The sequence below is a fragment of the Heterodontus francisci genome, chromosome 9 (genome assembly GCF_036365525.1).
Source record: "Heterodontus francisci isolate sHetFra1 chromosome 9, sHetFra1.hap1, whole genome shotgun sequence".
Taxonomy (NCBI): domain Eukaryota; kingdom Metazoa; phylum Chordata; class Chondrichthyes; order Heterodontiformes; family Heterodontidae; genus Heterodontus; species Heterodontus francisci.
The window spans coordinates 52,041,676-52,065,247 of record NC_090379.1 but is presented as its reverse complement, the minus strand read 5'-3'; the positions used below and the strand labels follow the sequence as shown (position 1 = coordinate 52,065,247).

Genomic DNA, 23,572 nt, shown 5'->3' with positions numbered 1-23,572 from the left:
GTCAAAACCTGAACTTGATCTATCAGCTCCAGGACTGTCAATGGACATGAAATCTCCAATAACTGACATCCAAGCCCCAGCAATAGGTGGGGATGTTGATTCAGGAGACCTGAAGTTGGAAGGTGATGGCACTAAATTTAAAATGCCATCCATGAAAATGCCATCGTTTGGACTTTCACTTCCAAAGTTCAAAGGGCCGAAAGTGGATGTGAGTTTGCAGAAGCCTGATGTAGATATTTCACTTGAAAAACCGGAGGTGGATATTGAAGGCCCAAAGATAGATGTTGGAGCACCAGAATGTGAAGTTCAACTGGAGGCACATGACGTAGACATTAAAGGAGAAGGCGGAAAAATAAAATTGCCAAAATTTAAAGGGACAACATTTGGCGTTTCGGCTCCTGACATAAAAACCCCCAAAATGAACCTAGATGTCAGCCTTCCAAAAGTTGACATCTCACTACCAAAAGCTGATGTGGATGTGAAAGTGCCAGCAGTAGGTGTAAAACCCGGCAAGTTAGAAGGTGATCTTAGTGTTGGTGCCATTGAGGTGGGAGGCCCTGATGCCAGTCTCAAAATGCCCGAGATAAAAAAGCCTTCAATAGATATTGGCATTCCAACAGTGAAAGGGAAAATTGATGTTGATACATCCCTGTCAAAACCTGAACTTGATCTATCAGCTCCAGGACTGTCAGTGGACATGAAAGCTCCAACAACTGACATCCAAGCCCCAGCAATTGGTGTGGATGTTGATTCAGGAGACCTGAAGCTGGAAGGTGATGGCACTAAATTTAAAATGCCATCCATGAAAATGCCATCGTTTGGACTTTCACTTCCAAAGTTCAAAGGGCCGAAAGTGGATGTGAGTTTGCAGAAGCCTGATGTGGATATTTCACTTGAAAAACCGGAGATGGATATTAAAGGCCCAAAGATAGATGTTGGAGCACCAGAATGTGAAGTTGAACTAGAGGCACCTGACGTAGACATTAAAGGAGGTGACGGGAAAATAAAATTGCCAAAATTTAAAGGGCCAAAATTTGGCGTTTCAGCTCCTGACATAAAAACCCCCAAAATGAACCTTGATGTCAGCCTTCCAAAAGTTGACATCTCACTACCAAAAGCTGATGTGGATGTGAAAGTGCCAGCAGTAGATGTAAAACCTGGCAAGTTAGAAGGTGATCTTAGTGTTGGAGCCATTGAGGTGGAGGGCCCTGATGCCAGTCTCAAAATGCCCGAGATAAAAAAGCCTTCAATAGATATTGGCATTCCAACAGTGAAAGCGAAAATTGATGTTGATACATCCTTGTCAAAACCTGGACTTGATCTATCAGCTCCGGGACTGTCAGTGGACATGAAAGCTCCAACAACTGACATTCAAGCCCCAGCAATTGGTGTGGATGTTGAATCAGGAGACATGAAGCTGGAAGGTGATGGCACTAAATTTAAAATGCCATCCATGAAAATGCCATCGTTTGGACTTTCTCTTCCAAAGTTCAAAGGGCCGAATGTGGATGTAAGCATGAAGAAGCCTGATGTAGATATTTCACTTGAAAAGCCTGAGGTGGATATTAAAGGCCCAAAGATAGATGTTGGAGCACCAGAATGTGAAGTTGAACTGGAGGCACCTGACGTAGACATTAAAGGAGAAGGCGGAAAAATAAAATTGCCAAAATTTAAAGGGCCAAAATTTGACATTTCGGCTCCTGACATAAAAACCCCCAAAATGAACCTAGATGTCAGCCTTCCAAAAGTTGACATCTCACGACCAAAAGCTGATGTGGATGTGAAAGTGCCAGCAGTAGATGTAAAACCCGGCAAGTTAGAAGGTGATCTTAGTGTTGGTGCCATTGCGGTGGAGGGCCCTAATGCCAGTCTCAAAATGCCCGAGATAAAAAAGCCTTCAATAGATATTGGCATTCCAACAGTGAAAGGGAAAATTGATGTTGATACATCCTTGTCAAAACCTGAACTTGATCTATCAACTCCGGGACTGTCAGTGGACATGAAAGCTCCAACAACTGACATCCAAGCCCCAGCAATGAGTGTGGATGTTGAATCAGGAGGCCTGAAGGTGAAAGGTGATGGTACTAAATTTACAATGCCATCCATGAAAATGCCATCGTTTGGACTTTCACTTCCACAGTTCAAAGGTTCTGAAGTGGATTTGAATTTGCAGAAGCCTGATGTGGACATTTCACTTGAAAAACCGAAGGTGGATATTAAAGGCCCAAAGATAGATGTTGGAGCACCAGAATATGAAGTTGAACTGGAGGCAGCTGACGGAGAAATTAAAGGAGAAGGCAGAAAAATAAAATTGCCGAAATTTAAAGGGCCAAAATTTGGCATTTCGGCTCCTGACATAAAAAGCCCCAAAATGAACCTAGATGTCAGCCTTCCAAAAGTTGACATCTCACTACCAAAAGCTGATGTGGATGTGAAGGTGCCAGCAGTAGATGTAAAACCAGGCAAGTTACAAGGTGATCTTAGTGTTGGTGCCATTGCGGTGGAGGGCCCTAATGCCAGTCTCAAAATGCCCGAGATAAAAAAGCCTTCAATAGATATTGGCATTCCAACAGTGAAAGGGAAAATTGATGTTGATACATCCTTGTCAAAACCTGAACTTGATCTATCAGCTCCGGGACTGTCAGTGGACATGAAAGCTCCAACAACTGACATCCAAGCCCCAGCAATAGGTGTGGATGTTGATTCAGGAGACCTGAAGTTGGAAGGTGATGGCACTAAATTTAAAATGCCATCCATGAAAATGCCATCGTTTGGACTTTCACTTCCAAAGTTCAAAGGGCCGAAAGTGGATGTGAGTTTGCAGAAGCCTGATGTGGATATTTCACTTGAAAAACCGAAGGTGGAGATTAAAGGCGCAAAGATGGATGTTGGAGCACCAGAATGTGAAGTTGAACTGGAGGCAGCTGACGTAGAAATTATTGGAGAAGGCGGAAAAATAAAATTGCCAAAATTTAAAGGGACAAAATTTGGCGTTTCGGCTCCTGACATGAAAAGCCCCAAAATGAACCTAGATGTCAGCTTTCCAAAAGTTGACATCTCACTACCAAAAGCTGATGTGGATGTGAAAGTGCCAGCAGTAGATGTAAAACCAGGCAAGTTACAAGGTGATCTTAGTGTTGGTGCCATTGCGGTGGAGGGCCCTGATGCCAGTCTAAAAATGCCCGAGATAAAAAAGCCTTCAATAGATATTGGTATTCCAACAGTGAAAGGGAAAATTGATGTTGATACATCCCTGTCAAAACCTGAACTTGATATATCAGCTCCGGGACTGTCAGTGGACATGAAAGCTCCAACAACTGACATCCAAGCCCCAGCAATGAGTGTGGATCTAGATTCAGGAGACCTGACGTTGGAAGGTGATGGCACTAAATTTAAAATGCCATCCATGAAAATGCCATCGTTTGGACTTTCTCTTCCAAAGTTCAAAGGGCCGAAAGTGGATGTAAGCAGAACGAGGTCTGATGTAGATATTTCACTTGAAAAGCCTGAGGTGGATATTAAAGGCCCAAAGATGGATGTTGGAGCACCAGAATGTGAAGTTGAACTGGAGGCACCTGACGTAGACATTAAAGAAGGCGGAGGAAAAATAAAATTGCCAAAATTTAAAGGGACAAAATTTGGCATTTCGGCTCCTGACATAAAAAGCCCCAAAATGAACCGAGATGTCAGCCTTCCAAAAGTTGACATCTCACTACCAAAAGCTGATGTGGATGTGAAGGTGCCAGCAGTAGATGTAAAACCAGGCAAGTTACAAGGTGATCTTAGTGTTGGTGCCATTGCGGTGGAGGGCCCTGATGCCAGTCTCAAAATGCCCGAGATAAAAAAGCCTTCAATAGATATTGGCATTCCAACAGTGAAAGGGAAAATTGATGTTGATACATCCTTGTCAAAACCTGAACTTGATCTATCAGCTCCGGGACTGTCAGTGGACATGAAAGCTCCAACAACTGACATCCAAGCCCCAGCAATAGGTGTGGATGTTGATTCAGGAGACCTGAAGTTGGAAGGTGATGGCACTAAATTTAAAATGCCATCCATGAAAATGCCATCGTTTGGACTTTCACTTCCAAAGTTCAAAGGGCCGAAAGTGGATGTGAGTTTGCAGAAGCCTGATGTGGATATTTCACTTGAAAAACCGAAGGTGGAGATTAAAGGCGCAAAGATGGATGTTGGAGCACCAGATTGTGAAGTTGAACTGGAGGCAGCTGATGTAGAAATTATTGGAGAAGGCGGAAAAATAAAATTGCCAAAATTTAAAGGGACAAAATTTGGCGTTTCGGCTCCTGACATAAAAAGCCCCAAAATGAACCTAGATGTCAGCCTTCCAAAAGTTGACATCTCACTACCAAAAGCTGATGTGGATGTGAAAGTGCCAGCAGTAGATGTAAAACCAGGCAAGTTACAAGGTGATCTTAGTGTTGGAGCCATTGAGGTGGAGGGCCCTGATGCCAGTCTCAAAATGCCTGAGATAAAAAAGCCTTCAATAGATATTGGTATTCCAACAGTGAAAGGGAAAATTGATGTTGATACATCCCTGTCAAAACCTGAACTTGATATATCAGCTCCGGGACTGTCAGTGGACATGAAAGCTCCAACAACTAACATCCAAGCCGCAGCAATAGGTGTGGATGTAGATTCAGGAGACCTGACGTTGGAAGGTGATGGCACTAAATTTAAAATGCCATCCATGAAAATGCCATCGTTTGGACTTTCACTTCCAAAGTTCAAAGGTTCTGAAGTGGATGTGAGTTTGCAGAAGCCTGATGTGGATATTTCACTTGAAAAACCAAAGGTGGATATTAAAGGCCCAAAGATAGATGTTGGAGCACCAGAATGTGAAGTTGAACTGGAGGCACCTGACGTAGAAATTAAAGGAGGTGACGGAAAAATAAAATTGCCAAAATTTAAAAGGCCAAAATTTGGCATTTCGGCTCCTGACATAAAAACCCCCAAAATGAACCTAGATGTCAGCCTTCCAAAAGTTGACATCTCACTACCAAAAGCTGATGTGGATGTGAATGTGCCAGCAGTAGATGTAAAACCAGGCAAGTTACAAGGTGATCTTAGTGTTGGTGCCATTGCGGTGGAGGGCCCTGATGCCAGTCTCAAAATGCCCGAGGTGAAAAAGCCTTCAATAGATATTGGCATTCCAACAGTGAAAGGGAAAATTGATGTTGATACATCCTTGTCAAAACCTGAACTTGATCTATCAGCTCCGGGACTGTCAGTGGACATGAAAGCTCCAACAACTGACATCCAAGCCCCAGCAATGAGTGTGGATGTTGAATCAGGAGGCCTGAAGGTGAAAGGTGATGGCACTAAATTTAAAATGCCATCCATGAAAATGCCATCGTTTGGACTTTCTCTTCCAAAGTTCAAAGGGCCGAAAATGGATGTAAGCATAACGAGGTCTGATGTAGATATTTCACTTGAAAAGCCTGAGGTGGATATTAAAGGCCCAAAGATAGATGTTGGAGCACCAGAATGTGAAGTTGAACTGGAGGCACCTGACGTAGACATTAAAGGAGAAGGCGGAAAAATAAAATTGCCAAAATTTAAAGGGCCAAAATTTGGCATTTCGGCTCCTGACATAAAAAGCCCCAAAATGAACCTGGATGTCAGCCTTCCAAAAGTTGACATCTCACTACCAAAAGCTGATGTGGATGTGAAAGTGCCAGCAGTAGATGTAAAACCAGGCAAGTTACAAGGTGATCTTAGTGTTGGTGCCATTGCGGTGGAGGGCCCTAATGCCAGTCTCAAAATGCCCGAGATAAAAAAGCCTTCAATAGATATTGGCATTCCAACAGTGAAAGGGAAAATTGATGTTGATACATCCTTGTCAAAACCTGAACTTGATCTGTCAGCTCCGGGACTGTCAGTGGACATGAAAGCTCCAACAACTGACATCCAAGCCCCAGCAATGAGTGTGGATGTTGAATCAGGAGACCTGAAGGTGAAAGGTGATGGTACTAAATTTACAATGCCATCCATGAAAATGCCATCGTTTGGACTTTCACTTCCACAGTTCAAAGGTTCTGAAGTGGATTTGAATTTGCAGAAGCCTGATGTGGACATTTCACTTGAAAAACCGAAGGTGGATATTAAAGGCCCAAAGATAGATGTTGGAGCACCAGAATGTGAAGTTGAACTAGAGGCACCTGACGTAGACATTAAAGGAGGTGACGGGAAAATAAAATTGCCAAAATTTAAAGGGACAAAATTTGGCGTTTCAGCTCCTGACATAAAAAGCCCCAAAATGAACCTAGATGTCAGCCTTCCAAAAGTTGACATCTCACTACCAAAGGCTGATGTGGATGTGAAAGTGCCAGCAGTAGATGTAAAACCAGGCAAGTTAGAAGGTGATCTTAGTGTTGGTGCCATTGAGGTGCGAGGTGCTGATGCCAGTCTTAAAATGCCTGAGATAAAAAAGCCTGCAATAGATATTGGCATTCCAACAGTGAAAGGGAAAATTGATGTTGATACATCCTTGTCAAAACCTGAACTTGATATATCAGCTCCGGGACTGTCAGTGGACATGAAAGCTCCAACAACTGACATTCAAGCCCCAGCAATAGGTGTGGATGTTGATTCAGGAGACCTGAAGGTGAAAGGTGATGGCACTAAATTTAAAATGCCATCCATGAAAATGCCATCGTTTGGACTTTCTCTTCCAAAGTTCAAAGGGCCGAAAGTGGATGTGAGTTTGCAGAATCCTGATGTGGATATTTCACTTGAAAAACCGGAGGTGGATATTAAAGGCCCAAAGATAGATGTTGGAGCACCAGAATGTGAAGTTGAACTGGAGGCATCTGATGTAGACATTAAAGGAGAAGGCAGTAAAATCAAATTCCCTAAATTTAAAGGGCCAAAATTTGACATTTCGGCTCCTGACATAAAAACCCCCAAAATGAACCTTGATGTCAGCCTTCCAAAAGTTGACCTCTCACTACCAAAAGCTGATGTGGATGTGAAAGTGCCAGCAGTAGGTGTAAAACCCGGCAAGTTAGAAGGTGATTTTAGTGTTGGTGCCATTGCGGTGGAGGGCCCTGATGCCAGTCTCAAAATGCCCGAGATAAAAAAGTCTTCAATAGATATTGGCATTCCAACAGTGAAAGGGAAAATTGATGTTGATACAACCCTGTCAAAACCTGAACTTGATCTATCAGCTCCGGGACTGTCAGTGGACATGAAAGCTCCAACAACTGACATCCAAGCCCCAGCAATAAGTGTCGATGTTGATTCAGGAGACCTGAAGTTGGAAGGTGATGGCACTAAATTTAAAATGCCATCCATGAAAATGCCATCGTTTGGACTTTCTCTTCCAAAGTTCAAAGGGCCGAAAATGGATGTAAGCATAACGAGGTCTGATGTAGATATTTCACTTGAAAAGCCTGAGGTGGATATTAAAGGCCCAAAGATAGATGTTGGAGCACCAGAATGTGAAGTTGAACTGGAGGCACCTGACGTAGACATTAAAGGAGAAGGCGGAAAAATAAAATTGCCAAAATTTAAAGGGCCAAAATTTGGCATTTCGGCTCCTGACATAAAAAGCCCCAAAATGAACCTGGATGTCAGCCTTCCAAAAGTTGACATCTCACTACCAAAAGCTGATGTGGATGTGAAAGTGCCAGCAGTAGATGTAAAACCAGGCAAGTTACAAGGTGATCTTAGTGTTGGTGCCATTGCGGTGGAGGGCCCTAATGCCAGTCTCAAAATGCCCGAGATAAAAAAGCCTTCAATAGATATTGGCATTCCAACAGTGAAAGGGAAAATTGATGTTGATACATCCTTGTCAAAACCTGAACTTGATCTGTCAGCTCCGGGACTGTCAGTGGACATGAAAGCTCCAACAACTGACATCCAAGCCCCAGCAATGAGTGTGGATGTTGAATCAGGAGACCTGAAGGTGAAAGGTGATGGTACTAAATTTACAATGCCATCCATGAAAATGCCATCGTTTGGACTTTCACTTCCACAGTTCAAAGGTTCTGAAGTGGATTTGAATTTGCAGAAGCCTGATGTGGACATTTCACTTGAAAAACCGAAGGTGGATATTAAAGGCCCAAAGATAGATGTTGGAGCACCAGAATGTGAAGTTGAACTAGAGGCACCTGACGTAGACATTAAAGGAGGTGACGGGAAAATAAAATTGCCAAAATTTAAAGGGACAAAATTTGGCGTTTCAGCTCCTGACATAAAAAGCCCCAAAATGAACCTAGATGTCAGCCTTCCAAAAGTTGACATCTCACTACCAAAGGCTGATGTGGATGTGAAAGTGCCAGCAGTAGATGTAAAACCAGGCAAGTTAGAAGGTGATCTTAGTGTTGGTGCCATTGAGGTGCGAGGTGCTGATGCCAGTCTTAAAATGCCCGAGATAAAAAAGCCTGCAATAGATATTGGCATTCCAACAGTGAAAGGGAAAATTGATGTTGATACATCCTTGTCAAAACCTGAACTTGATATATCAGCTCCGGGACTGTCAGTGGACATGAAAGCTCCAACAACTGACATTCAAGCCCCAGCAATAGGTGTGGATGTTGATTCAGGAGACCTGAAGGTGAAAGGTGATGGCACTAAATTTAAAATGCCATCCATGAAAATGCCATCGTTTGGACTTTCTCTTCCAAAGTTCAAAGGGCCGAAAGTGGATGTGAGTTTGCAGAATCCTGATGTGGATATTTCACTTGAAAAACCGGAGGTGGATATTAAAGGCCCAAAGATAGATGTTGGAGCACCAGAATGTGAAGTTGAACTGGAGGCATCTGATGTAGACATTAAAGGAGAAGGCAGTAAAATCAAATTCCCTAAATTTAAAGGGCCAAAATTTGACATTTCGGCTCCTGACATAAAAACCCCCAAAATGAACCTTGATGTCAGCCTTCCAAAAGTTGACCTCTCACTACCAAAAGCTGATGTGGATGTGAAAGTGCCAGCAGTAGGTGTAAAACCCGGCAAGTTAGAAGGTGATTTTAGTGTTGGTGCCATTGCGGTGGAGGGCCCTGATGCCAGTCTCAAAATGCCCGAGATAAAAAAGTCTTCAATAGATATTGGCATTCCAACAGTGAAAGGGAAAATTGATGTTGATACAACCCTGTCAAAACCTGAACTTGATCTATCAGCTCCGGGACTGTCAGTGGACATGAAAGCTCCAACAACTGACATCCAAGCCCCAGCAATAAGTGTCGATGTTGATTCAGGAGACCTGAAGTTGGAAGGTGATGGCACTAAATTTAAAATGCCATCCATGAAAATGCCATCGTTTGGACTTTCACTTCCAAAGTTCAAAGGGCCGAAAGTGGATGTGAGTTTGCAGAAGCCTGATGTGGATATTTCACTTGAAAAGCCTGAGGTGGATATTAAAGGCCCAAAGATAGATGTTGGAGCACCAGAATGTGAAGTTGAACTGGAGGCATCTGATGTAGACATTAAAGGAGAAGGCAGTAAAATCAAATTCCCTAAATTTAAAGGGCCAAAATTTGACATTTCGGCTCCTGACATAAAAACCCCCAAAATGAACCTTGATGTCAGCCTTCCAAAAGTTGACCTCTCACTCCCAAAAGCTGATGTGGATGTGAAAGTGCCAGCAGTAGGTGTAAAACCCGGCAAGTTAGAAGGTGATTTTAGTGTTGGTGCCATTGCGGTGGAGGGCCCTGATGCCAGTCTCAAAATGCCCGAGATAAAAAAGTCTTCAATAGATATTGGCATTCCAACAGTGAAAGGGAAAATTGATGTTGATACAACCCTGTCAAAACCTGAACTTGATATATCAGCTCCGGGACTGTCAGTGGACATGAAAGCTCCAACAACTGACATCCAAGCCCCAGCAATAAGTGTCGATGTTGATTCAGGAGACCTGAAGTTGGAAGGTGATGGCACTAAATTTAAAATGCCATCCATGAAAATGCCATCGTTTGGACTTTCACTTCCAAAGTTCAAAGGGCCGAAAGTGGATGTGAGTTTGCAGAAGCCTGATGTGGATATTTCAGTTGAAAAACCGGAGGTGGATATTAAAGGCCCAAAGATAGATGTTGTAGCGCCAGAATGTGAAGTTGAACTGGAGGCACCTGACGTAGACATTAAAGGAGGCGGAGGAAAAATAAAATTGCCAAAATTTAAAGGGACAAAATTTGGCATTTCGGCTCCTGACATGAAAAGCCCCAAAATGAACCTAGATGTCAGCCTTCCAAAAGTTGACATCTCACTACCAAAAGCTGATGTGGATGTGAAAGCGCCAGCAGTGGATGTAAAACCAGGCAAGTTACAAGGTGATCTTAGTGTTGGTGCCATTGCGGTGGAGGGCCCTGATGCCAGTCTAAAAATGCCCGAGATAAAAAAGCCTTCAATAGATATTGGCATTCCAACAGTGAAAGGGAAAATTGATGTTGATACATCCCTGTCAAAACCTGAACTTGATATATCAGCTCCGGGACTGTCAGTGGACATGAAAGCTCCAACAACTGACATTCAAGCCCCAGCAATTGGTGTGGATGTTGAATCAGGAGACCTGAAGGTGAAAGGTGATGGCACTAAATTTAAAATGCCATCCATGAAAATGCCATCGTTTGGACTTTCTCTTCCAAAGTTCAAAGGGCCGAATGTGGATGTAAGCATGAAGAAGCCTGATGTAGATATTTCACTTGAAAAGCCTGAGGTGGATATTAAAGGCCCAAAGATAGATGTTGGAGCACCAGAATGTGAAGTTGAACTGGAGGCACCTGACATAGACATTAAAGGAGAAGGCAGAAAAATCAAATTCCCTAAATTTAAAGGGCCAAAATTTGTCATTTCGGCTCCTGACATAAAAACCCCCAAAATGAACCTTGATGTCAGCCTTCCAAAAGTTGACATCTCACTACCAAAAGCTGATGTGGATGTGAAAGTGCCAGCAGTAGATGTAAAACCCGGCAAGTTAGAAGGTGATTTTAGTGTTGGTGCCATTGAGGTGGGAGGCCCTGATGCCAGTCTCAAAATGCCCGAGATAAAAAAGTCTTCAATAGATATTGGCATTCCAACAGTGAAAGGGAAAATTGATGTTGATACATTCTTATCAAAACCTGAACTTGATATATCAGCTCCGGGACTGTCAGTGGACATGAAAGCTCCAACAACTGACATCCAAGTCCCAGCAGTAGGTGTGGATGTTGATTCAGGAGACCTGAAGTTGGAAGGTGATGGCACTAAATTTAAAATGCCATCCATGAAAATGCCATCGTTTGGACTTTCACTTCCAAAGTTCAAAGGGCCGAAAGTGGATGTGAGTTTGCAGAAGCCTGATGTGGATATTTCACTTGAAAAACCGGAGGTGGATATTAAAGGCCCAAAGATAGATGTTGGAGCACCAGATTGTGAAGTTGAACTGGAGGCACATGACGTAGACATTAAAGGAGGCGGAGGAAAAATAAATTTGCCAAAATTTAAAGGGCCAAAATTTGGCTTTTCGGCTCCTGACATAAAAACCCCCAAAATGAACCTTGATGTCAGCCTTCCAAAAGTTGACCTCTCACTACCAAAGGCTGATGTGGATGTGGAAGTGCCAGCAGTAGATGTAAAACCCGGCATGTTAGAAGGTGATCTTAGTGTTGGTGCCATTGAGGTGGGAGGCCCTGATGCCAGTCTAAAAATGCCCGTGATAAAAAAGCCTTCAATAGATATTAGCATTCCAACAGTGAAAGGGAAAATCGATGTTGATACATCCCTGTCAAAACCTGAACTTGATCTATCAGCTCCGGGACTGTCAGTGGACATGAAAGCTCCAACAACTGACATCCAAGCCCCAGCAATAGGTGTGGATGTTGAATCAGGAGACCTGAAGGTGAAAGGTGATGGCACTAAATTTAAAATGCCATCCATGAAAATGCCATCGTTTGGACTTTCTCTTCCAAAGTTCAAAGGTCCTGAAGTGGATGTGAGTTTGCAGAAGCCTGATGTGGATATTTCACTTGAAAAACCGGAGGTGGATATTAAAGGCCCAGAGATAAATGTTGGAGCACCAGAATGTGAAGTTGAACTGGAGGCAGCTGACGTAGAAATTATTGGAGAAGGCGGAAAAATAAAATTGCCAAAATTTAAAGGGACAAAATTTGGCGTTTCAGCTCCTGACATAAAAAGCCCCAAAATGAACCTAGATGTCAGCCTTCCAAAAGTTGACATCTCACTACCAAAGGCTGATGTGGATGTGAAAGTGCCAGCAGTAGATGTAAAACCAGGCAAGTTAGAAGGTGATCTTAGTGTTGGTGCCATTGAGGTGCGAGGTGCTGATGCCAGTCTTAAAATGCCCGAGATAAAAAAGCCTGCAATAGATATTGGCATTCCAACAGTGAAAGGGAAAATTGATGTTGATACATCCTTGTCAAAACCTGAACTTGATATATCAGCTCCGGGACTGTCAGTGGACATGAAAGCTCCAACAACTGACATTCAAGCCCCAGCAATAGGTGTGGATGTTGATTCAGGAGACCTGAAGGTGAAAGGTGATGGCACTAAATTTAAAATGCCATCCATGAAAATGCCATCGTTTGGACTTTCACTTCCAAAGTTCAAAGGGCCGAAAGTGGATGTGAGTTTGCAGAAGCCTGATGTGGATATTTCACTTGAAAAACCGGAGGTGGATATTAAAGGCCCAAAGATAGATGTTGTAGCGCCAGAATGTGAAGTTGAACTGGAGGCAGCTGACGTAGACATTAAAGGAGGCGGAGGAAAAATCAAATTGCCAAAATTTAAAGGGACAAAATTTGGCGTTTCGGCTCCTGACATGAAAAGCCCCAAAATGAACCTAGATGTCAGCCTTCCAAAAGTTGACATCTCACTACCAAAAGCTGATGTGGATGTGAAAGTGCCAGCAGTGGATGTAAAACCAGGCAAGTTACAAGGTGATCTTAGTGTTGGTGCCATTGCGGTGGAGGGCCCTGATGCCAGTCTCAAAATGCCCGAGATAAAAAAGCCTTCAATAGATATTGGCATTCCAACAGTGAAAGGGAAAATTGATGTTGATACATCCCTGTCAAAACCTGAACTTGATCTATCAGCTCCGGGACTGTCAGTGGACATGAAAGTTCCAACAACTGACATTCAAGCCCCAGCAATTGGTGTGGATGTTGAATCAGGAGACCTGAAGGTGAAAGGTGATGGCACTAAATTTAAAATGCCATCCATGAAAATGCCATCGTTTGGACTTTCACTTCCAAAGTTCAAAGGGCCGAAAGTGGATGTAAGCATGAAGAAGCCTGATGTAGATATTTCACTTGAAAAACCTGAGGTGGATATTAAAGGCCCAAAGATAGATGTTGGAGCACCAGAATGTGAAGTTGAACTGGAGGCACCTGACGTAGACCTTAAAGGAGAAGGCAGAAAAATCAAATTCCCTAAATTTAAAGGGCCAGAATTTGACATTTCGGCTCCTGACATAAAAACCCCCAAAATGAACCTTGATGTCAGCCTTCCAAAAGTTGACATCTCACGACCAAAAGCTGATGTGGATGTGAAAGTGCCAGCAGTAGATGTAAAACCCGGCAAGTTAGAAGGTGATTTTAGTGTTGGTGCCATTGAGGTGGGAGGCCCTGATGCCAGTCTCAAAATGCCCGAGATAAAAAAGTCTTCAATAGATATTGGCATTCCAACAGTGAAAGGGAAAATTGATGTTGATACATTCTTATCAAAACCTGATCTTGATCTATCAGCTCCGGGACTGTCAGTGGACATGAAAGCTCCAACAACTGACATCCAAGTCCCAGCAGTAGGTGTGGATGTTGATTCAGGAGACCTGAAGTTGGAAGGTGATGGCACTAAATTTAAAATGCCATCCATGAAAATGCCATCGTTTGGACTTTCACTTCCAAAGTTCAAAGGGCCGAAAGTGGATGTGAGTTTGCAGAAGCCTGATGTGGATATTTCACTTGAAAAACCGGAGGTGGATATTAAAGGCCCAAAGATAGATGTTGGAGCACCAGATTGTGAAGTTGAACTGGAGGCACATGACGTAGACATTAAAGGAGGCGGAGGAAAAATAAATTTGCCAAAATTTAAAGGGCCAAAATTTGGCTTTTCGGCTCCTGACATAAAAACCCCCAAAATGAACCTTGATGTCAGCCTTCCAAAAGTTGACCTCTCACTACCAAAGGCTGATGTGGATGTGGAAGTGCCAGCAGTAGATGTAAAACCCGGCATGTTAGAAGGTGATCTTAGTGTTGGTGCCATTGAGGTGGGAGGCCCTGATGCCAGTCTAAAAATGCCCGTGATAAAAAAGCCTTCAATAGATATTAGCATTCCAACAGTGAAAGGGAAAATTGATGTTGATACATCCCTGTCAAAACCTGAACTTGATCTATCAGCTCCGGGACTGTCAGTGGACATGAAAGCTCCAACAACTGACATCCAAGCCCCAGCAATGAGTGTGGATGTTGAATCAGGAGACCTGAAGGTGAAAGGTGATGGCACTAAATTTAAAATGCCATCCATGAAAATGCCATCGTTTGGACTTTCTCTTCCAAAGTTCAAAGGTCCTGAAGTGGATGTGAGTTTGCAGAAGCCTGATGTGGATATTTCACTTGAAAAACCGGAGGTGGATATTAAAGGCCCAGAGATAAATGTTGGAGCACCAGAATGTGAAGTTGAACTGGAGGCAGCTGACGTAGACATTAAAGGAGAAGGCGGAAAAATAAAATTGCCAAAATTTAAAGGGACAAAATTTGGCGTTTCAGCTCCTGACATAAAAAGCCCCAAAATGAACCTAGATGTCAGCCTTCCAAAAGTTGACATCTCACTACCAAAGGCTGATGTGGATGTGAAAGTGCCAGCAGTAGATGTAAAACCAGGCAAGTTAGAAGGTGATCTTAGTGTTGGTGCCATTGAGGTGCGAGGTGCTGATGCCAGTCTTAAAATGCCCGAGATAAAAAAGTCTTCAATAGATATTGGCATTCCAACAGTGAAAGGGAAAATTGATGTTGATACATCCCTGTCAAAACCTGAACTTGATCTATCAGCTCCGGGACTGTCAGTGGACATGAAAGCTCCAACAACTGACATTCAAGCCCCAGCAATTGGTGTGGATGTTGAATCAGGAGGCCTGAAGGTGAAAGGTGATGGCACTAAATTTAAAATGCCATCCATGAAAATGCCATCGTTTGGACTTTCACTTCCAAAGTTCAAAGGGCCGAAAGTGGATGTAAGCATGAAGAAGCCTGATGTAGATATTTCACTTGAAAAACCTGAGGTGGATATTAAAGGCCCAAAGATAGATGTTGGAGCACCAGAATGTGAAGTTGAACTGGAGGCACCTGACGTAGACCTTAAAGGAGAAGGCAGAAAAATCAAATTCCCTAAATTTAAAGGGCCAGAATTTGACATTTCGGCTCCTGACATAAAAACCCCCAAAATGAACCTTGATGTCAGCCTTCCAAAAGTTGACATCTCACGACCAAAAGCTGATGTGGATGTGAAAGTGCCAGCAGTAGATGTAAAACCCGGCAAGTTAGAAGGTGATTTTAGTGTTGGTGCCATTGAGGTGGGAGGCCCTGATGCCAGTCTCAAAATGCCCGAGATAAAAAAGTCTTCAATAGATATTGGCATTCCAACAGTGAAAGGGAAAATTGATGTTGATACATTCTTATCAAAACCTGATCTTGATCTATCAGCTCCGGGACTGTCAGTGGACATGAAAGCTCCAACAACTGACATCCAAGTCCCAGCAGTAGGTGTGGATGTTGATTCAGGAGACCTGAAGTTGGAAGGTGATGGCACTAAATTTAAAATGCCATCCATGAAAATGCCATCGTTTGGACTTTCACTTCCAAAGTTCAAAGGGCCGAAAGTGGATGTGAGTTTGCAGAAGCCTGATGTGGATATTTCACTTGAAAAACCGGAGGTGGATATTAAAGGCCCAAAGATAGATGTTGGAGCACCAGATTGTGAAGTTGAACTGGAGGCACATGACGTAGACATTAAAGGAGGCGGAGGAAAAATAAATTTGCCAAAATTTAAAGGGCCAAAATTTGGCTTTTCGGCTCCTGACATAAAAACCCCCAAAATGAACCTTGATGTCAGCCTTCCAAAAGTTGACCTCTCACTACCAAAGGCTGATGTGGATGTGGAAGTGCCAGCAGTAGATGTAAAACCCGGCATGTTAGAAGGTGATCTTAGTGTTGGTGCCATTGAGGTGGGAGGCCCTGATGCCAGTCTAAAAATGCCCGTGATAAAAAAGCCTTCAATAGATATTAGCATTCCAACAGTGAAAGGGAAAATTGATGTTGATACATCCCTGTCAAAACCTGAACTTGATCTATCAGCTCCGGGACTGTCAGTGGACATGAAAGCTCCAACAACTGACATCCAAGCCCCAGCAATGAGTGTGGATGTTGAATCAGGAGACCTGAAGGTGAAAGGTGATGGCACTAAATTTAAAATGCCATCCATGAAAATGCCATCGTTTGGACTTTCTCTTCCAAAGTTCAAAGGTCCTGAAGTGGATGTGAGTTTGCAGAAGCCTGATGTGGATATTTCACTTGAAAAACCGGAGGTGGATATTAAAGGCCCAGAGATAAATGTTGGAGCACCAGAATGTGAAGTTGAACTGGAGGCAGCTGACGTAGACATTAAAGGAGAAGGCGGAAAAATAAAATTGCCAAAATTTAAAGGGACAAAATTTGGCGTTTCAGCTCCTGACATAAAAAGCCCCAAAATGAACCTAGATGTCAGCCTTCCAAAAGTTGACATCTCACTACCAAAGGCTGATGTGGATGTGAAAGTGCCAGCAGTAGATGTAAAACCAGGCAAGTTAGAAGGTGATCTTAGTGTTGGTGCCATTGAGGTGCGAGGTGCTGATGCCAGTCTTAAAATGCCCGAGATAAAAAAGCCTTCAATAGATATTGGCATTCCAACAGTGAAAGGGAAAATTGATGTTGATACATCCCTGTCAAAACCTGAACTTGATCTATCAGCTCCGGGACTGTCAGTGGACATGAAAGCTCCAACAACTGACATTCAAGCCCCAGCAATTGGTGTGGATGTTGAATCAGGAGGCCTGAAGGTGAAAGGTGATGGCACTAAATTTAAAATGCCATCCATGAAAATGCCATCGTTTGGACTTTCACTTCCAAAGTTCAAAGGGCCGAAAGTGGATGTAAGCATGAAGAAGCCTGATGTAGATATTTCACTTGAAAAGCCTGAGGTGGATATTAAAGGCCCAAAGATAGATGTTGGAGCACCAGAATGTGAAGTTGAACTGGAGGCACCTGACGTAGACATTAAAGGAGAAGGCAGAAAAATCAAATTCCCTAAATTTAAAGGGCCAAAATTTGACATTTCGGCTCCTGACATAAAAACCCCCAAAATGAACCTTGATGTCAGCCTTCCAAAAGTTGACATCTCACGACCAAAAGCTGATGTGGATGTGAAAGTGCCAGCAGTAGATGTAAAACCCGGCAAGTTAGAAGGTGATCTTAGTGTTGGTGCCATTGAGGTGGGAGGCCCTGATGCCAGTCTCAAAATGCCCGAGATAAAAAAGTCTTCAATAGATATTGGCATTCCAACAGTGAAAGGGAAAATTGATGTTGATACATTCTTATCAAAACCTGATCTTGATATATCAGCTCCGGGACTGTCAGTGGACATGAAAGCTCCAACAACTGACATCCAAGTCCCAGCAGTAGGTGTGGATGTTGATTCAGGAGACCTGAAGTTGGAAGGTGATGGCACTAAATTTAAAATGCCATCCATGAAAATGCCATCGTTTGGACTTTCACTTCCAAAGTTCAAAGGGCCGAAAGTGGATGTGAGTTTGCAGAAGCCTGATGTAGATATTTCAGTTGAAAAACCGGAGGTGGATATTAAAGGCGCCAAGATAGATGTTGGAGCACCAGAATGTGAAGTTGAACTGGAGGCACCTGACGTAGACATTAAAGGAGGCGGAGGAAAAATAAAATTGCCAAAATTTAAAGGGCCAAAATTTGGCGTTTCAGCTCCTGACATAAAAAGCCCCAAAATGAACCTTGATGTCAGCCTTCCAAAAGTTGACCTCTCACTACCAAAGGCTGATGTGGATGTGGAAGTGCCAGCAGTAGATGTAAAACCCGGCATGTTAGAAGGTGATCTTAGTGTTGGTGCCATTGAGGTGGGAGGCCCTGATGCCAGTCTAAAAATGCCCGTGATAAAAAAGCCTTCAATAGATATTAGCATTCCAACAGTGAAAGGGAAAATTGATGTTGATCCATCCCTGTCAAAACCTGAACTTGATCTATCAGCTCCGGGACTGTCAGTGGACATGAAAGCTCCAACAACTGACATCCAAGCCCCAGCAATAGGTGTGGATGTTGATTCAGGAGACCTGAAGGTGAAAGGTGATGGCACTAAATTTAAAATGCCATCCATGAAAATGCCTTCATTTGGACTTTCACTTCCAAAGTTCAAAGGTCCTGAAGTGGATGTGAGCGTAAAGAAATCTGATGTGGATATTTTACTTGAAAAAACTGACTTGGATATTCATGGCCCAAAGATTGATGTCGGAGGAGCAGAACGTGAAGTTGAACTGGAAGCCCCTGTCGTAGACATTGAAGGAGGAGGAGAAAAAATTAAATTGCCAAAGTTTAAAGCACTTAAATTTGCATCTTCTGCACCTGTGGTAAAAGCTCCCCAGACAAATCTTGACGTCAGCCTACCCAAAGTTGACATCACGTTCCCAAAATCTGATGTAGATATTTCCCTTGAAAATCCTGAGGTGGATATTAAAGGTCCAAAGATTGCTGTCGAAGGACCACCATGTCGTGTAGAAATGAAGCTGCCTAAAGCACCTGACGTTGATGCTGAGGCGAAAGTGACTGCTGTAAAAACAGAACCTGAAAAGTTTGTTGGTGAGCTCATTGATTGTGATAGTGAATTACAGGGCTTTGATGCCATGTTAAAAATGTCAAATGTACAAAAGCCATTAATTGTGCATCGTAATGTCCATGTTGATGCAAGCTGCTTGAAACTTGAAGGTGATCCAAAGGTGCCCGATATATCAATGCGCCTCGATAGTCCGGAGACTGTTATCCATGCATCAAGATTAAATGTGGATGCTGATTCAGTGGTTATTATGGCAGAAGATGTGGATCCCAGCATGAAAAAGACAGAGAAGAAAGTGTCATTATTTGGAGTTTCCCTTTCTAAATTTAAGTTTCCAGATGTGGATTTTGGCATCGAAACAACAGACAAAGTTATCTCACTACCTCAAGATCCTTATTTTGCCAAGGCTGTGACAAAAGAACCAGGTATTGATGTAATGGCATTTGATATTCAAGTTGGTAATGTGCAGATTAATTGTTAAGCCACATGATAATAATGAATCAATTTGAATTATTGGAGCTAACACAACTGAGATGTGGAATTGGTCTTTGGCTTGAGAGCAGAATGAGCAATAACAAGTAGGAACCTCTTTTACACACGCACAAGTTTCTTTATCAAGCAACTCTATGGAAAATAAAATCGGATGGGGTGCAAAACCGGCTGTTTTTTTATCGACTATTTTGCATTGCTATCCAAGACCAATGCCACCATCCCCACCCACCCCCGATTTCAGAAAGTATTTCATCCCAAAACTGTGCTTCATTTGGTAATGGATCAAATTTAGATAATAAATTAAATAGTGTTAAAATTAGCATTAATTTAGAAATGCTTACCTTCAGCATGAAGGTAAATGAATTATCACAGGTAATGTTGATATGAATTTGGCATAGTAGTAATTTGAAATAGATATTGTGAAAGAAAGGTGTGTATGAAACGTTCAGAATGTAATAATCAGTCATCATTGTTGACTACTATTATAGACACTAAAGAAACAAGAGGTACAAGAGACGACTTAATCGCTCCTGAGAAATAAAAAGAGATCTGTGAATTCACGCTTGAAAATGAATGCTTTCAAAATTCAGGTCCGTTCCTCAAAGAAAGCAACAGTGAACCATAGCAAAGAACTTGATTCATACCTCAAGTCTATAAATATTGCAATGTTACAGACAAAATTTAATGCTGTTACAACATAATCAATAACTCGATCAGTCATTTGTAGTAATATTATGTGCCCTGTTGCTGATGATGTAACTAAACAGAAGGGACATGCTAAGGCATTAGGAAAAGAACTGCAGGGTACAGAGGGAGAAAAGCTTTGGCCAATTATGAATGTACCTACAATGAAAGTATATACATTTGAAATTAAACAGCATGAAGAAGGTACATGTTAATGTCCAAAGTAGCAGTCTCGATGTTTTAATGCCCATTCATTCAGGGGAAAAAAACAGTATTAAAAGAATCTGTTGATAAACCATGTGGTAGAATTGAATGTTGATTAGACAAATGCAGGGGAGCATAATGATGAGGTTAGAATCTCATCATTAGATAAGGTTAAATTTAAATTCCCTAACATTCTTTTTTTTCTTATACATCTGATGTTTCAGGTGATTCAGTTCAAGAAAAAACTGGTGAGGATCTGAATAAAATGGTTCCTGAACTCAAAGGCCAAAAGGATGCTGAAGTAACAACAATAAATGATAGTTCCACATCAAAGGGGAAGACAAGTTGGTTTAAATTTCCAAAAATTAGCTTTTCATCACCTTGGAAAAAAGAAAAAGGCACTGATAGTGAGAAACAAGATGCACGTGAAACTCCAACATCTAGCACAGGACCAGTTAAATTTAGTGTTAAAACCACTGACATGAAAATTGATGGTGATGACAGTTTACCTAAAGGGTCTGCGGATGAAATATCACCATTAAACGTCTCTACATCAAAAAAAGAAGTCATTGTTGAAGGTACTGAAAATAAAGCTGCTGATGATGACACAACTCAAATGGTAACAATAAAGTGCAAAAACCCTGATACCACTGCAGCAGACACATATGTTTTAATGCCCAGCCAATTAGTGACATCAACTGCTAGAACTGAGCTCGCTTTACTGGAATCAGGTGATTTCACTACGAATGCACAGTCATCCAAGACAAGCAAAATTTCTTTGCCTGCATCTTCTCATCAAAGCCAAGTTTCAACCTGTGAAATTTCGTCTGGGCTACTTCAAACTGCTCTGACTGAAACAAAAATTACAAAAACAAATGAGGAACAACAAAGCATAGACAAACCAGGAATCTTTCAACTTCCTAACCTACCAATATCCTCACTACCTGAAGGGTCATCACATAAATATCCGACAGAACATTCCACAGTTGTCACTAAAGAATATGTTATTCAAGAACAAGCTGGCAGTGGGGCATCTGAACCAATGAGGTCTACCAAAGAACGTTCTTCATTCCTGTCTGAATTCCACTTACCCAAATCAGAATACACTGTATCTGCTGAAGGGCATGCCTTCACTAAGAAATACACCAAAACCGAAGGAACTGTAGTTGTCTTAACTGAGAGTTCCATAGTACAAGGAGACATCACTCCTGAAGCAACAGCTATTGATGATAAATCTAGTATTTCCCAAAGAATGAGAGAAATGATTCAGAGTGAACAAAAACAGTTCTCTGAAATATCTCAATCTTCAACAGTTTCCATCTCCATAACTGAATCTGAGACAAAACAGGTTAAAAAGACAGAAACTAAGGAATAAAAAATGCATTTACAGCCTTGTTTATAATTGTGATATGATGCTTTTACAGAGTAGTTATCTTTGCTGTTTTCTGCATTTAACTAAATATCAACTTGATTATTCTGTGCAAAGAGATGTTTTATAGAACAATAAGGATATTTCACATAGTATTACATGTTAGAGATCACACTTTCACATTATAATAAAACTTACTGTAATAACAAATTCAGAATTTAAAATATAGACGACTTCAGTAAATTATACATTATTTACATATCTATGTATAGGCTGCTCAATAATTACCTTTGACAAATATAATTGGGACAAAGCTTCACACCTTTAAATTTTCATTCAGTGACACAAAGCTTAATAACAGTTTTCAGTTAGTTAATATTGGCGACGTTTTGTCTTCACATAACTTGATCCTTTTCGAATAATTACCAGCATAGTTAGTTTTATGAATATCTAAGTGCTGATACTTTCTCAAGATTATTTGTACATCCAAATTATGTTAGACAGAAATAACTAATACAATAATAAATAAGAAAGCGTTAAGATTTTATCAGAGATGGTAACATAAAAATTGCCACAAACCATCCCTAATAATAAACCCTTCAAATTTGAATTAACTGTAAGTTCTGAACAAAAAATATTAAGAAATATGACACAACGACCTAGGTAATGTAATAGGATGTGCTTATAAAAGATGCTATGACAAAATTATTCTGGTACTCATCAAGGTAAGTGATGATAATGATCATGAATGGAATATCTTCCACCGAAAGCACCCAATGGCAGCATCAAACATTTTCAGCTGCAGAGTAAAGTTCCTTCCATTCAATTCACCTCAGCATTTAGAAGCTTATATCACAGTGCACCAGTATTGTATTTTTTCATTTCTCACACTAATCATCATTAGGTCTATCTGAGTGGCATTACCAATCCGTATCAATTTAGGAGCAATTTCCTGCTGTAGGCCTATATCAACTAGAATTCATTCCACATAGAATCATTACAGCCAGAAGGGAGAGGACACTTTCACCACATCAGTCTTGAATCCAGGTCTAATCCACTGCACCACCTAGTTTCCACAACACAATACTTCTCTAAAATGATTATGGTAGATTTCATGTCACTAATCTAATAATTGTAATACATAGTATCACAAACATCATGTTTAAAGCATGCATGTGAATAACAGTCCAAAAAAATGACAAAGGATTCATCACTCTTGGTAAATTTCAAAACGTCAGTGGAACTTAGTAGATAGAATTCAAAATTGTTCTTCTCCTGTAAATCCTAAAAATTCATTCAAATCTGTGTGAATATTTTTGTTGTAAATATGATTAACTGAAATTTCTATCCTGAAAATTGCTGTTGATTTATGCCACTATTACTGCCGAGTATTACTCATGTGGATTAATGATCGTGCTTTGCTAAGTTTTCTTACAGTTAATGCATTTGCTAACTTAGTGTATGTATAATCAATAAAATATATGTTTAGACATAACATTTTGAAAACTACATGGTTTGTTTGAAGTGGTAAGTACGGGCAGAATTTTAACACAGTGGGTGAGGCAGGCCAATAGCAGTTCAGGAACCCGATTGTTGCTGGAGCAGGCTCTGCTGTGGCTGCTTAACTCAGCCACGGCATTACCATCCCACTTGCTGATTTCCTGACCAATCGTAGAGTACAAGCGTGATGACGGCCCTCACCTGTCAATGCAATGACTTCTATATAAGTAGACCCAGCAGTCAGAATGGCTCCATTGCAGATTGATTCCTGCAGCTTAATCAACCACAACAATGGAAGTGCAACATGGGAAGGCTGCTCTCTGGTTCTCTGACTCTTCCCTGGAGGCCCTGCTGTTGGCTGTGAGGGCCCACAGAGTGGGGGAGGGATTAGAAAGTGAGCCAGTGGAGAGTGCACTGGGTAACACATAAAACAAACATGAATGTATTTATTAATGACTAGATAACACAATAGAGAGCCATATATCCAAG

The 23,572-nt window shown here is 41.6% G+C and overlaps 1 protein-coding gene across 1 annotated transcript in view; it reads left to right on the top strand.

Moving 5' to 3' along the window:
- The window catches only part of LOC137373755 (neuroblast differentiation-associated protein AHNAK-like), a 93,706-nt gene extending 70,681 nt beyond the window's left edge, over positions 1–23,025 (top strand). The window contains exons 9-12 of the mRNA XM_068039066.1: positions 522–2,860; positions 3,512–18,527; positions 18,762–19,259; positions 20,439–23,025. Coding sequence (XP_067895167.1) covers positions 522–2,860; positions 3,512–18,527; positions 18,762–19,259; positions 20,439–21,589 — 19,004 coding nt within the window. The 3' untranslated portion in view covers positions 21,590–23,025. The remainder of the gene's footprint in view (positions 1–521; positions 2,861–3,511; positions 18,528–18,761; positions 19,260–20,438) is intronic.
- The last annotated feature ends 547 nt before the right edge of the window (positions 23,026–23,572 follow it).